This window comes from Bos grunniens, chromosome 13 (genome assembly GCF_055505025.1).
Source record: "Bos grunniens cultivar Pamir isolate PY7600 chromosome 13, Bosgru_T2T1.0, whole genome shotgun sequence".
Lineage (NCBI taxonomy): Eukaryota > Metazoa > Chordata > Mammalia > Artiodactyla > Bovidae > Bos > Bos grunniens.
In genome coordinates, this window is record NC_141177.1 from 7,261,612 (window position 1) to 7,277,500 (window position 15,889).

At 48.7% G+C, this 15,889-nt stretch overlaps 1 protein-coding gene across 16 annotated transcripts in view; it reads left to right on the forward strand.

The window, feature by feature from the left end:
* Positions 1-15,889, forward strand: part of SULF2 (sulfatase 2) — a 126,167-nt gene that overhangs the window by 79,121 nt on the left and 31,157 nt on the right. For all 16 annotated transcript variants that reach the window (XM_086331497.1, XM_086331504.1, XM_086331510.1 and 13 more), the window contains exons 4-5: positions 5,409-5,560; positions 13,548-13,717. In XM_086331497.1, the coding sequence (XP_086187623.1) occupies positions 5,409-5,560; positions 13,548-13,717 (322 nt within the window). The remainder of the gene's footprint in view (positions 1-5,408; positions 5,561-13,547; positions 13,718-15,889) is intronic.

Sequence of the window (15,889 nt, forward strand, 5' to 3'; positions counted from 1 at the left end):
TCTGTATTTTTAATCTTGATGTTAATTCTAGCTCATTCTCCAGCCCATATCTCCCAGCCTCAGAGCCCCAGGGCCCACACTAATTCGCTTCTCCCACCTCAACTGGTGCTGGAATAGCCATTTTAAAAACTGCCTTGGGGAAATCTAATCAAATGAGAACAAAATCTAATTTGGCACTAAAAGCCTTTGACTGAACCCCTGTTTTCTAGGGCCTTGTGGAGGCTGAATAATAAAGTCTGGAGTTTTTAAGGGTTGGAGGTTAGAGAGAGATGTGAAAGAGGAGATTCTAACACAGGAAATAGCTCTGGATGTGTTGACACCCATAACATTGGACCATAATAGGCAGGGGTGGGCTTCCAAAGTCACCCCTCCTCCCACCGCCCAAGAAATATTTATCCCACCAGCTGGGCCAAGAATTTAGGCTCTTTAGCATTCCAAGTTGCACATTCATCAGAAAGACCTTGGCCCAGGTCTTCAGAGACAAACCAGTAGGATCATGAGCCGGGGACTGGGGAGATCTGGGAGGGACCCTAGTTCCCCCAGCGGGGCGTCCCTGAGCCTCCTTCTCTGGACTTTCATTCACTCTTCTGCAAACCAAGAGAGTGAAGTTCAGTGCTTCTTAAATAACTTGTCCTGGGTTCCTTTCAAAATACGTCAAAAGCTGTGGACTGTTTCCAGAAAAATGCACACAAAGTGCAAAATCTGGCATCTAATATCTCGGAGGATGTGTGCTCCCGAGCTTGTTCCTGCCTGGGGACCTTTGCACTTGCTGTGCTCTCAGCCTGGAGCGTTTCCTTGTACTCCTGTCTTCTCTCTCATTCTCATCATTCCTCCAAGAGCCCTCCCCTGAATACCTGGCCCGGTGGTACCTCCCGTGGTCCATCTCTGGCCGCTCTGTTGCATCACCATCCTTTATTTTCTTCATCTCTGTTGTCACCAACATCATCTCTGCACTTGTCACAGTCACCCCACAGACACAGAACATGAGCCCCATGAGGCCAGGGGTCCTGTGGGTCGTCTTTGCTGCTATGTTTCCAGTGGTGTGGACAGCTCCAGCTCTTTAGGTGTTTAATAAATAGTTGTTAAATGAATATATTGATTTCACATGCCCAGGACACTGATTCTATCATTCACTTAATATTTTCTCTCAATTGTTTTACTCTTTTTACTTCACTCTGTTTCAAAAGAAAACATTTACATCACCACCAATATTGTTTGTCATGACAAAGTGTTGGACTTATTAAAGTCCCCTTCTTCCTTGTTGAAATTTTGAACCAAATGAGGAATAAAATTAAGGAGTCAGCAGATGGAAGTTAAAATAGCACTTGGAGGAATCTGATAAAGGCCCGGTTTGAGGACCTGGCTTCCTTCTGAGGGCATTTGGGCTTCCTGATGCTAAACTCCAGAGTCAGACAGACTTCTCACTGAGCCAAGCCCCCTTGAGCTAGCATTGCCTGAAGGTAACTCACTCCTTACAGAAAGCAAAGGAAGGATTGGGTTTTGCATATCCAGTTTGTCCCTCCAAACCCACCAGACATATGTGCTTAGGGTCAGCAAACTGCAGTCCATGAGCCAGATCTGGTCCTCTGTCTGCCTTTGTAAATAAAGTTTTATTGAAACAGAGCCACAGTCAATTGTCCATGACTGTTTCGTGCAACAGCAGGGTTGAATAGTTGCAATAGGGACCATCTGGCCCAGGAAACCTAAAATATTTACTCTCTGGGCCTTTACAGGAAGGTTTGCTGCCCTTAGGGGCAGTCTTCCCTGAGGAGGAGGAATAGGAAAGCGTGGAGAGAGGCCGGCCATGTTAGCAGAGTAGAGCTCCCCAGTTATGGAAAGAAAATCAGAAGTGGGGAGTAAGGTCATTGAGACTCTGCAGATCTTGTTTCCTGGGCTGTACTTGGTCTCCAGGTACTTTCTCAGCTCTCACAAATTGGTTCTTTTACTGGTGGGATGAAGATGCTGAGAGTTGGGTGGAGTTATTTTAAATCAGGGTTTTCTTTCAACTCCAGGCTATTGACACTGGGTGCCCTGTGATGGGAGGGGCCATCCTGAGCTCTGTCAAATGCTTAGCAGCCTCCCTGCCCTCCAGCCACTAGAAGCCACCAGCGCCCGCCTCCCCAGGTTGTGATAAACCTCAGACGCCTGCAGACCCTGCCGTGTCTCAGGGCAAAGCTGCCCCCAGCTCAGTCACTGCTTTACAGGGCGGACGTAGCGAGCCTCTAGAAGGGGGCATTCTCGAGAAAGAGTCTCCAGCCTTCAGCTCACCTGATACTTTGCAGCTGCCTCTTACCTCCAGCTGGCATTTCCGTCTTTGATGCCCCGACACCCAGCCGGGACATGCAGTCACCACTAAATTGGGCACCCATCACCTGCTTACCTTTCCCTTTGTAAAGACTGTTACTCAGGACTCGGAGCCGGGGCAGCCGGTCTTCCAGGCCCCAGCAGCCCGGAGCTTCTTTCCGGTCATTTCTGCACCGTCCTCCCACCAGAAGGGACGCTCCGCCTTACCCCCGGATTGCTGGGGGTCCTCCCTTCGTGTTTCCATCGCCTCCTCACGCCAGCCTCTTTCTAGGAGGCAGTTCACACTGCTTCCTCAGGAGCACTCCCTTCCTGGTTCTGTGTGCAGGGGTGGGGATCTAATGGAAACACTTCCCTTTGCCTTGTGCCCAGGAGGATGTGGGGATCTGGTGTTTGTGGATGAGCAGGGATCTTCCTACCCCTGGGCAGTGCCAGCCACCTGCCAGGCCTCCAGGGAAACCCCAGAGAGGGCTCCGCTCCATGGCGGCTTCTCCTGGCCCAGCCCCCTCTCCTCTGAGCCAACAGGACTCCAGCGGGCCTCCATGCTTTCTAGAAGCTCTAAATTGATGGCCCCCTCTTACCTCTGCTGGCATCGTAGCCCAGCCCCTGCCCACTTCTCCTTCCTCTGTTGTTGTTCAGTCACTAAGTCGTGTCTGAGTGTGACCCCACGGACTGCAGCACACCAGGCCTCCCTGTCTTCACCATCTCCTGGAGCTTGCTCAAACTCATGTCCATTGAGTCAGTGATGCCATCCAACCATCTCATCCTCTGCTGCCCCCCTTCTTCTCTTGTCCTCAGTCTTTCCCAGCATCAGGGTCTTTTCCAGTGGTCGGTTCTTCACATCAGGTGGCCAAAGTATTGAAGCTTCAGCATCAGTCCTTCCCATGAATATTTAGGGTTGATTTCCTTTAGGATGGATTGGTTGGATCTCCTTGCTGTCCAAGGGACTCTCAAGAGTCTCCTCTGGCACCACAAGTCGAAAGCATCAATTCTTCAGCACTCATCCCCGTCTGTCTCTTCTCATCTTAGGCTCTGAACTGACACCCACTGGACACTCACTATTTGCCAGGAACAGCACTCAGCACCCAGCTTGCAGGATCTCTGTAAATCCCTTGCACGACCCGAGCTCTCGGCAGTGGTTCTGAGTGTCTCAGAGCCCCGGTGTTCTCATCCGGAAGAGAAGGCTGGCCTGGCGCCTCTGCCTCTGGAAAAACTCTCACAGATTTGTCCATTGCTAAAAAAAAAAATGGCCTTATAGGTTATAATTATTTAAAATTGTCCTTGCTTATTGAGGAAGATACAAAGAACCAAAAATATCTCAAAAATCTTGTGTCACCTCACTACCCACAGAGAGTTTGGGGTATGTCCCAGTCTGGATGAATTAGGGTAAATTTTTTTTAAGTAAGCCTTGCTGATGGTGGGGAGCAGGCCTGCAGAGACATGCTGTGCTGTAAACGCCCAGCCCCGTGGAGTTTCACCAGCTGAACCACCCGTGTCCCAGCAACAGAACAAGACCATCATTACCCGAGAAGTCCCCTTCCATCCACCTTTCCCCCACACCCAGCGATGACCACTGCTTTTCTTCCCAATGCCATAGACTCCTTTTGCCTGGCTTTGAACCTGATGTAAGTGGGATCACGCAGTGATACGACTATATCTGCTTTATTTCTCTTAACACTGTTTGGTTGTCGTGATGCGTCCCTGTTAGTAAACACAGCACTAGTATTTTCCTTGTTTCTCTACATACTCGGGTGTATAAACACACATTGTACTTCTCCATTCTTCTCTTTTAATTGTATTTGTTTGTTTGTTGTTCATGGCAGCACAGGGTCCTCATTGCTACGGGCTTTCTGTAGTTGCTGCGAGCGGGGGCTGCTGTGGCGTCAGCGTGCGGGCTTCTCATCGCATGGCTTCTCCTGCTGAGAAGCACAGGCTGTCAAGCACAAGGGCCTGGTTGCCCCGAGGCATGTAGGGTCTTCCCGAACCAGGGATCGAACGCATGTCCCCCGCACTGGCGGGTGGATTCTTAACCACCGGACCACCAGGGTGGTCCTGTTTCCCCACTGGTGCACAGATGGATATCTGTTTTGTTTCTAGTTATCTGCTATCACGAATACTGCTGCTGTGAGCCCGTCCTGCCTGTGACTTTGGGTGAACATATGAATGCGTTTCCGCTGAGTGAAATTCAGGATTCAAATGGCTGGGTCAGAAGCTATGACTATGATCAAGTTTAACAGATACTAGCAAACAGTTTTCTTTCCGTGCCAGGATCGGTCTGCACATCCGCTGGCAGTGTGTGCGAGCTCCAGATGCTCCACGCCCCCACCAACGACTGGCCTTGGTCCGGTTTTTTAACATGTTAGCTCTTCTAGTCACTGAGTCGTAGATAGAATCCAAGGGGGTCCATAAACCTGAGTGGTAAAAAGCTAGACTCTTGTTTTCACTGACCTACAACTGACACTTGACATTCGCTTCAATTAGGAATGTAGGCCTCTAACTGTGGCATGTCAGCAGAACTATAATTTGCCATCTGTAGAAATCACCGATATTTCAGTATTCCATTGCATTTGCTGTAGGTATTGCAAAATAAAATATTCTCCCTCAGGACTTCCCTGGTGGTCCAGTGGCTAAGACTCCACACAGTTCAATCCCTGGTTGGGGAACTAGATCTCACATGCTGCAACTGAAGATTCCACGTGCTACAGCTAAGATCCAGTGCAGCCAAATACAGAAATATTTTTTACAAAACTATTCTCACTCATCACTACTTTGAAATGATCACTTTTTACAAGGCCTTGCGTTTAGCATCTTCATTATTTTTTTAAGGACCCATTACTCTATGGCAAACTCTCCTAATACTTTGATAACTGAGTTTCCAAAACAATCGATTTCTCTGCAATCCTATGTATTTTATTTTCTGCATGTGAAAACATTTGAGAAGGGGGTCACAGACTGCATTTGCTGGCCAAGGGACTCCGTGGTTCAGGGGGCAGTGCTGTCTCCACGTCCTGGCCTGGCGTGGTTTGGAAATTTCTATTGAGTAATGGCAAGGGAAGGCTTTTGCGCTCTGCAACCTCACAGGGCTTCCGGGTGCCTCTCCCCTTCAGCTTTCTTCGGGAAGTACCTTAATGAATACAATGGCTCCTACGTGCCGCCAGGCTGGAAGGAATGGGTCGGCCTCCTCAAAAACTCCCGCTTTTATAACTACACCCTGTGTCGGAATGGAGTGAAGGAGAAACACGGCTTTGACTACTCCAAGGTGAGTCCCCCTTCCTGGCTGGGGTGGCAATGGGGCTCAGCCCTGGGGATCGGGACATGGGAGCCCAACCACCTGGGCTCGGATTGTGACATTACATGTGAGACTTGGACAGCCTGCTTGACACCCTCTGCTTCAGTTTCTTCATTTCTCAAATAATAGTCTCTGTTTCTAAGAGTACTGTTTTCTTTTTCTTTTTTCTTTTTAATCAAAGTATAGTTGATTTAAGGCTTCCCAGATGGCTCAGTGGTAAAAGAACCCACCTGCCAAGCAAGAGATGCAGCTTCAATCCCTGGATTGGAAAGATCCCCTGGAGAAGGAAATGGCAACCCACTCCGGTATTCTTGTCTGGGAAATCCCATGGACAGAGGAGCCTAGTGGGCTACAGTCCAGGGGGTCGCAAAGAGTTGGACACAATTTAGCGACTGAACAACAACAGGGATAGTTGATTTACAATGTTGCAATATTGTGTTAGTTTCAATGATATAGCAAAGTGATGCAGTTACATGTTTTCCAGATTATTTTTCATTATAAGTCATTTCAAAGTATTGACTATAATTCCCTGTGGTATACAGTAAATTTCTGTTGGTTACCTATTTTATGTGGAGTGTTTGTTAATCCCATACTCCTAATTTATCCTTCCCAACCAATGCTTTCCCCTTTGATAACTATAGGTTTGTTTTCTATGTCTGTGGGTCTTTTTCTGTCTTCTATGTAGATTCATTTGTATTATTTTTTAGATTCCACATAAAACAGTATCATATAATATTAATATTTGTCCTCCTCTGACTTCACTAAGTATAATACTAGGTCCATCTGTGTTGTTGCAAATGGCAACATAAGGGTGTTGGGTTTTTTCAATTGAAATATATTTGACATATAACACTGTGTGAATTTAACATGGACAACATGTTGGCTCAGTGCATATATATAATGCAGTGTGTGCAGTCATGTTAGCTAAACCTTTATCATGTTGCAGAATTATCTTTTCCTTTTTGGGGGAAAATCATTAAGACCTAGTCTCTTGGCAAGTCTAATATTTATAATACAATTGTTGTTCGGTTGCTAAGTCGTGTCCGACTCTTTGTGACCCATGGACTGTAGCACACCAGGCTCCTCTGTCCTCCACTATCTCCCAGATTTTGCTCAAATTCATTATAATACAGTACTGTTACCTCTAATCCCTATGCTATGCATGAGATCTCCAGAACTTCCTCATTTACTAGCTGTAAGTTTGGACCCTTAAACAGCACCTCCCCAGTTCTCCCATCCCTCAGCCCCTGGGAGAACCCATTCCACTTTCTGTTTTTATGAGTTCCCCTCTTTCGGATTCCATGTATATTGCGTGGTATCACACAATATTTGTCTTTCTCTGTTTGACTTAAGTCACTTAGCATAATTTCCATGTTGTTGCAAATAGCCAGGATTTCCTTCTTTCTCGTGATGGAATAATATTCATGTGTGTGTGTGTGTACACACCACATCTCTATCCATTCATCACTGAGGACACTCGGGTTGTTTGCATACCCAGGCTGCTGGGACTGATGCTGCAATATCCCTTCGAGATCCGGTTTTCATTTCCTTTGGATAAATACCCCGAAGTGGAATCCCCAGATCATAGAGTAGTTCTATTTTTAATTTTTTGAGGAACCTCCTTGCTGTTTTCTGTAGTGGCTACATCAATCTGCATTCCACCGGCGGTCCACAGAGCTTCCCTTTCCTCCACATCCCCAGCGACACTCGTCACCTTTTGTCTTTCCGAAGCTCACCGTTCTAACATGCACCGGGTGATATGAGAGCATTATTTTACAACATTTTGCCAAGGCAGAAATTTGTTATAGAAAGCGTGCATAGAGAACATACGGTGCAGTGACTTTTCACAAGCTGAACGGATGCATGTAACCAGCATTCACGTGGGTCAAGAAGCAATGTTGCCACCAGCCCCAGAAGGTCCCCTCGTGTAACTCCTTCCATCAACCACCTCCCCTACAAGGACTTCTGTCACTCAGACTTCCCGCATTGTAGATTAATTCTGTATCCAGCTTCTTTTGCTTAATACTTTGTTGAAATCTACCCATGTTCTTACTTGTGAGTGTAGCTCCTCCATTCTTGTTGTATCGTATTCGGTACCTTAACCTACTCCTTCCCCATATGTATGTGTGTGAGGCACTCAGTCGTGTCTGACTCTTTGCAAGCCCATGTACTATAGCCTGCCAGGCTCCTCTCTCCATGGGATTCTCCTGGCAAGAATACTGGAGTGGGTTGCCATTTCCTTCTCCAGGGGATCTTCCCAACCCAGGGATTAAACCTGGGTCTCCTGCATTGCAGGCAGATTCTTTCCCATCTGAGCCACCAGAGAAACCCCTAGGTCATTCCCTAGGCCATACTTTTTCTAGTTCTGGTTTGTTGAACCGCGATCAGGTAAGGTACATGGGTCCTAGGTAGATGGCTCAGGAAATTTTCACATATGTTTGCATCTGTGTAAGTACCACCGAGGTTAAATTATAGAGCAGTGCCAGCCCCCAGGAGCCTCCCTCATACACCGTTCCAGTCAGAGATGTAGTGGTATTTCATTGTAATTTTTTTCACAAAGGCTTTTGAAGCTCACAGGAGTTAATAATACATGTAGAGTGATAGAAGAGCCCACTGCACATAGTAAGCACTCAGAATATATTAGTTCAGATCAAGACACAAAACTTCCTCTGCAAAGGGCCAAATACTAAATAGTTTAGACTTTACAAGCTATAGTTTCCATTGCAACTGCTCAAGTCCGCCCTTGCAGTCCAAAAGCAGCCACAGATGATATGTAAACAGATAAACCTGGCTGTGTTTCAATAAAACTTTATTTAAAAGAACAGGCAGGAGGCCTGACTTGGCCAGTGGGCTGTAGTTTCCTGACCTCTGGCTTAAATAATGATGATGGTGGTGATGATGACAGGGAGGAGGAGAGACTAATACTGATGGTTCATCCACACTTATCATCTAAAAAAAATCATCCGGTGACTAGCAAATATTCCTGCCATCTCAGCAGCCAAAATACACTCTATCCCATTTCCCTTCTGGAAATACCAGCACATTTGGGGAGCCCTCCCAGCTTCGACAGGTAATCACCGCCCACGTGTGTAAGCCTGATCAGGCCCTGAGTGGCAGGAACCACACATGGCATCACCTGGGCAGTGCCGCTCCCTGACCCCGTGTCTCACTCTGCATGTAGTAGGCCTGTCTCCATGACCTCCCCAGAGCAGATTCATTCTAAAGTCCTGGCTGGGGGTGTTTAGCCAGTCTGCTGGACTCCTTGGAAATACAAAGCATAGTCTCACAGGGCTGAACACACCTTTGCTCTCCTCCCAGCCTCAGTGCAGGCAGATTCTTCAAATACCCAGAAAAGTCCACTTCCTCCTTGTTAACATTCCTCGCCATGTCCGCCCCTGGCCTCAGCACAGCCCGATAATGAAGTTACCCGGGAGACCCCACCCCCTTGGCGCTGAGAATGGGGCGCGCAGTGGTGCTTTCTCACCCATCTCCTGCCATCCACGCATCTCAGCCTGAGAATGAGAGGAGCCCCCCTGACAAAGGTGGGAGAATTCCTGGGACCCCAGTTACCGGAGGCCTGGAAACAGAGAGGGATGGGGGGCCCCTCGGGGGTCAGAGCTGGCTCAGGTCCAGGGTTCGGCTCCCAAGGGTAGCAGTGGGCAGCAGGAGCACCAGGAAGGAACAGGAGCGAGCGCGGAGTTTCCAGCCACGGCAGAGCTGGGGAGCACGGACCTGTGACTCTGGGAGGTCAGAGCATCGTGGCCGAGGCTAACCCCGGGGGCCCCAGCGGAGGCCCAGGGAAGGAAGAAATCAGCAGTCATTCCCAAGTGCCCCTCAGAAGGCCCTCTGAGGACTCTGCCCTAATCACTAATCCCAAAGGTGGGCAGATGCCACCAAAAGGGGTCCTCGTAGCAGAGTGGAAAGACAGAGGCAGCGTTGATGAGAAAAGAATGAGGCATAAAGCAAGCCGAATGGTCGAAGAGGGCAGGAGAGTGCAGAACAGGCAGCGGGAGGGAGGCAGGAGTGACCAAGTTGGGGCCAGGGGAGGGTCCAGGTGGTGGGAGGCTCTGCAGAAATGGTGGTTGCCATGAACTTGAGTGCACCCACCATTTGCACTTTCTCTGCGTTCCAGAGAAGCCTCCCTCCTATGCAAAGGGGCTTAGCCCAGCTGTTGGCTGCAAGTGTGTCACTGAAGGAAATCAACCAAGAAAGCCTGCTAATGCGGGGAAATGACTGAATGGCCATGGAAGCATCTGGAAAAAGATGAGAGGGGTTGGTGTCTAAAGCCGTCAGAGAAGCTTAGGATGTAAGGACTGGTGGAAAAGCAAGTTGCAGGACTCTTCCGGGTCCCTAGTCAGATGTCACCATCCTAGACCACCCTGTGTACTGGGCACCTCCCCATGCCGAGCCCACCCCCCATCACCATGGATGAGCCACACCTGTGTATATCACGGATTCATTTGTTAACCGTCCTCCTATTTGAATACGAGGCTCATGAAGGCAGGAGTGTTAGTCTTGTCCACTGCTGTGTTTGTTGGATGAATGAATGTACACAGGATAATAGGATTCATGTGAAAAGATGCATAAAGCAACTGTAACATACATAACAACACATCAGGAAAGATACTTCTTTCTCAGTAGGAGACTAAAGAGGCCAAGACTGGACATGGAGATGAGAGGTTATCATAGGGAACTTCAGCTTTGTTTGTACAGTTTTAATTTTCACAAGGAAAATGCTTAATTCCTGAGGAATAATGGCTAACCCTCCTTTAGAGGGTATCACACATCAGATACCGCTGGAATCATTGTATATGAATTAACCTGTGCGTTTCTCACCAGAGCCTGTGAGCGATTTGCTGTTAGTTTCCCTAATCACTAGATGAGGAAACTGAGGCCCAGAGAGGCGAAGGAGCCAGGCCACACAGCTCGAAGGGGAATGTTCCCTGGTGGTTTAGACAATAAAGAGTCTGCCTGCAATGCAGAGACCCGGTTCAGTCCCTGGGTTGGGCAGATCTCCTGAAGAAATAGCTACCCACTCCAGTATTCTTGCCTGGAGAATTTGATTCTTGTGGCCCATGGGTCGCAAAGAGTCAGACATGACTGAGTGACTAACATTTTCACTTTCAGGATTCAAACCCAGGCCATCAGGCTTCAAAATCCATTCTTAAAACTGTAGCTCTTGGGTCAAGCCCAGCCTGCCAACTGTTTTGCTACAACCCTGAGCTTAGAATGGTTTTTCCATGTCTACTTAGCCGGAAAAAATCAAAAGCACAGCGATTTTCATGACCCATGAATATTATATGAAATTCAGATTTTAGTGTGCATGGATAAAGTTTTACTGCAGCCTAGACATGCCCATTCATTTCTGCCGTTGCTGCTGTTCAGCTGTAATGGCAGTAATGAGTGATTGTAACTGAGACTTCTGGCCTATGAAGCCTCAAATATTTATCATCTGGCCTTTTACAGAAAAGGTTTGTTAAGACCTGATGTAAACCACCATCTACTCCCAGTAATATTTTTGTTTGTCGGGGCACGAAAGGTGGACCAGACAAAAAAACACAAAGGCCTGGGTTCTAACTCTGAATGAATTGCTTATTAGTTTTGTGGCCTTGGTTTTCCTATCTGTAAAATGGGCGTGGTGTCCACTTCACAAAGTCGCTATGAAGGTCAGTGGAACAAAGGTCTGCTAACGATAAGAGCTAGTGTCCCTTGTGGGTTCCCCCAGTACCAGGCTCCTTGCTAAATGCACTATTCACTTGTCAAGTTTGTGTAAAGTCACCATCTGAAGAAACTGGTATTGGAACCATTTTTGAAATGCAGCTATAGCAGCAGCTTGTTGATTTATATCATATAGAAGAAAATTATTTTATGTAATGTTCTACAGGGCCCCTTTTTAAGACCCTTTTTTACTCCCCAAAATGTTTCAAGGGAAATTGCATGAAGTAACGAGTGACTTTCTCCCCTCTCTCCCCTTGTCTTGGTCCCCAATTAGCACTTAGGGATCTGTCCTTCTGAATTTTTTTCTTAGTGCTCAGAAGCATATGAAGGTAGGGGTTTGGTTTCTCCTCTCCTCCCTACTCCTCCCACAAAAAAATATAAATAAATAAACTTTTCTGAAGTTTGACTCAGTAGTTTGCTCTTTCCCTTAAGAGTATATCTTGGACACTGTTCCACCTCAGTCACTACAGATCTACTTCCCTTTTCGTGTCTGCTCAGCACTGCACAGAATGGAAGCAGTGCGGGGTCATTGGTCACCACCCTACTGCTGGTCACTGTGGTGCACTGACCGTCCTATGCAGAGACGCAGTGCGCGAGTGTCCCTGGAGGTGTGTGTCTCAAGAGGCATAGGAGCCCAGGGAGTGTGTTTGCATTTCGTACAGGGTACAACGGTAGAAGGGTAGAAACTGTAGCCATTTCTTCACCGTTTTTCTTGTAAAATAATATCCCTTTTTGAAAGTTATCATTTTGGACAGAGCTGCTTCCTAGGAAGCACAGGGTAAATGTTTAAGAATTCATTCCCTTCCAAAGAAATCAGCAGCTAAAGATTTACGAAGTTCAGGAAGAACTTAAACAAATCTCAACTTCTTTGCTGAGCTTTTAAAGCCCTCATTTCCTGTCCATAACGTTCCCACTCATCCGTCCTCCTGCCAGCTTATCTACGTGGCTCTCACTGTTCTGGAACCACTACGGCATGCCTGGGTTTGTGGCACGATTTGCTTGTCTGCTGACTGTTCATCCTCTTTCTATTCCTTGAACACAAGCCACACTTGTTCCCGCCTCAGAGCCTTGCATCTGCTGTCCCCTCTGCCTGAAACGCTTCCTCCAGATCGGTGATTCTCACTCCTGGCTGCACATTGGAGTCCCCTGCGGAGATTTTTTAAAAGTCCAGTGCCCAAGCTGAACCACAGAGCAGCTAAACCAGAAGAGGGCCCAGACACTAGTAAAGCTCCCTTAAGGATTCCAGCAAGCAGCTGAGAGTGAACTCCAATGATGGAGATCTTCCCACACCCAGTTCCTTCTTGCCACTCAGGTCCCAGCTCGAGTGTCATCTCCTCAGAAAGGCCCTCCCTGATTGCCTCAGCTCCCAATTACTCTTTGTCACATCTTGTCTTATTTCCTCCTCCTGTCACTGCTCATCACCATCTCAACTCTTTGGTTATATGTTCATCTGCTCCTGCCCCCAGGACAGACCCTTCAGCATTGCAGGCATGTATTCACCCTCCACAATGGGATCCCTGCTGCTGCTGCTGCTGCTAAGTCACTTCAGTCCCTAGGGCCTTGAAAAGACTTCAGGCTTAGGGACCAAGACTCAGGAGGCCTGACTGCCACATTTATCAGCTGTGTGACATTGGCCGATTCACTTAACTTCTCTGGGCCTTCATTTTCCTGTTCTGGAAAACAGGGCTTTTCATCACACCTACTTTCTAGGACTGCGTAAGAATTAACAAGCTAATACATGTAAACCCAGAGGATGAGATGGCTGGATGGCATCACTGACTCGATGGACGTGAGTCTCAGTGAACTCCAGAAGTTGGTGATGGACAGAGAGGCCTGGCGTGCTGCGATTCATGGGGTCGCAAAGAGTCGGACACAACTGAGCGGCTGATCTGATCTGACATGTAAACCCAAAAGAGTTCCTGGCACGCCATAAGCACTCAGTAGTGTTATTATTTTAATATCTGTCATGAATGAATGACAAATTGCAATTCCTCTCCCATCCTCCCTACCCCCTTCTCAGGGTTTTTCCTCCACTGTGAGGTGTTATCATTTGACATTCCCTGTTCCGCTTGCCTACTTATTGTCTGTATTCCGTTTTACTTCATCACTCACTGCATGTCTGCCCCCAGACCAGCAGCTCCAGGAGGGCAAGGATTGTCTGTTTTGGCCACTTTTGCATCCCCGATGTTCAGCACAGATTCCCGGCTCCTCACGCCTCCCGTCTCTCCCCGGCCCCCAGGACTACCTGACAGACCTCATCACCAACGACAGCGTGAGCTTCTTCCGCGCGTCCAAGAAGATGTACCCGCACAGGCCTGTGCTCATGGTCCTCAGCCACGCAGCCCCCCACGGTCCTGAGGACTCAGCCCCCCAGTACTCAAGCCTCTTCCCTAATGCATCTCAGCACATGTAAGTGTCAGGGCACTGCCTCAGAGCTACTGGGTGGCACAAAGGCGGGAGGGTCAGGCTCGGTCACAATGACGTAATGATGGAGACAAGGCTGCCTCTTCTCTCTAACCCTCCTGGTTTAAAGAACCCAGGAGCACACAGCTGATCTCTGGAGAACTGGAATACAGATCCAGTAATAACAACCCGAAGCAGGCATCAACAGTGGCTAACGTGGGACCCACATCCTCTCACCGAGATCTGTGGCTAGAACTGCCTTTTGAGTGTACACCTGTGTCACAGGTTTCCTTTCAATCCTGTGTGTTTTTTGATTTTGCACATTTTAAAGTATTCTTTTGAGAAGCGGTCCATAGTTTCATCAGACTACTAATATGTCTACAGCCTGTATAAGCTATTGACTCCATGGCAGACTCTGTTCTAAGCCCTATGGTGGTGGTTTAGTCGCTAAGTCGTGTCCGACTCTTGGGACCCCCTGGACTGTCTGTCCATGGGATTTCCCAGGCAGTAATACTGGAGCGGGTCGCCATTTCCTTCTCCAGGGGATCTTCTGCACTGAATCCCTGAATATTCCCAGTGACCCTTGATGTATCAGTTATCTATTGCTGCATGACAAGTTTCTGAAATCGAACCACTTAGGACACCAGCGTGTAGCATCTCACAGTACCTGTGAGTCAGGAATCTGAGGGCTACCTGTCTGGTTCTGGCTCAGGGTCTCCAGAGGATGTAATCAAGATGTCAGCTGGGGTGCCACCACCTGAGGCTTGCCTGGGGCTCACGCACAGGGCTGCCTCTGACCTAGGGCCAACGCAGTCTTTTATAACCTGATCTCAAAAGGACACACCATCTCTACCATACTCTACTCATCACACAGACCAGTGGGAGGCGGCTACTCACGGTAGAATTGGGGGCCGCTGAGGGCTGTCTTGGAGGCTGCCTGTCAGGGAGGTGAGGTAAGTTCCCTAAGGTCACACAGCTGGTAAATGGCAGAGCTCAGATTCACATCTGGCCCCCATTCCTGCCTGCCATCTCTCTGCCCACCTCTCCAGTCCTCCTTCCTGAGCAGGCTAGAAAATCTTTCTGGAATCTTCTGCATTCCTCTGCCTCAAACCACCTCCTGCTCAGCCGTGATGCTCAACAAACCTTCACTCTGACATTGGGGTGACAAGGGCAGGGCAGTTTGGAGCCCGCCTGAATATTCCAGGTGTTTAAGTTTCCTTACAATCAGAATGCATCGCCCTCCTCGCCCCACTCGCTGTGATTCCTTTCTGACAGCACCCAGAGTGGCTCCTGGAGGGTGAGGCAGTGTGTCAGCCGACCCCCTGGTCTTTGGGAAGGAGAGTTGGACAGGTGAGGACGAAGCACATCCCAGGACAGCAGCACTGCCTCTCTGCAAAGCTGACCTGGTGGCCCCACCCACCCGCTCCTCCCGCCTAGGAGCCAGCCTCCTGCCCCCAGCCTCTGCCGGAGGGAGTGTGAGGCCCGCTCAGTCCTGCCGTGGGGTGGGCGCCGTGGAGTGGGGTAGGGTGATGGTTCGCTTGGCTTCTGCAGTGTCTCCTCTAAAAGGGGTGCTGGCACCCCGCCCTCCCCCTCAGCAGCCCTGGAGTTTCGTGATGAGATTGTTTGACATCGCCTGCTCATTTATTTTCCCTTTGAAATGAAAATTATAGAACTTGAACATGAGCACCGCCTGCTATTATTCACCCAGAGCGCCCCCCGCACCTTATTAGGAGTGTGTTTGGAAGGCTCTCTTATCTCTGGGGTATAATCATTTTCAAAACAAACCTCCAAACCAGAAAGTTCTGCAGCTGGGATGTTTAATTACAACAGTCAGGGGGCTGAGGAGGGGCCAGAGCCCTCAGGTCGGAGTTCCAGATCTTTCCGTCATGAGGCCCCTGTCAGACTCTCACCCCGTCAAGCCTGCGTCACATTCTCTGCTGGGCTTTGGGTTCTGGCAAATGCTGCTCGTTGCGACGCGGTCCCACTGCACCTGCCCAGGGCCCCGTCCACCCTCCCCAGCTTCGTACGTACACAGAGACGCACACAGACACACACAAACACACACAGATACACACACAAATATACAAATAGATACACATAGATGTACACACAAACTGGGCTTCCCTGGTGGCTCAGATGGTGAAGAATCTGCCTGCAGTGCAGGAGACCCAGGTTCCA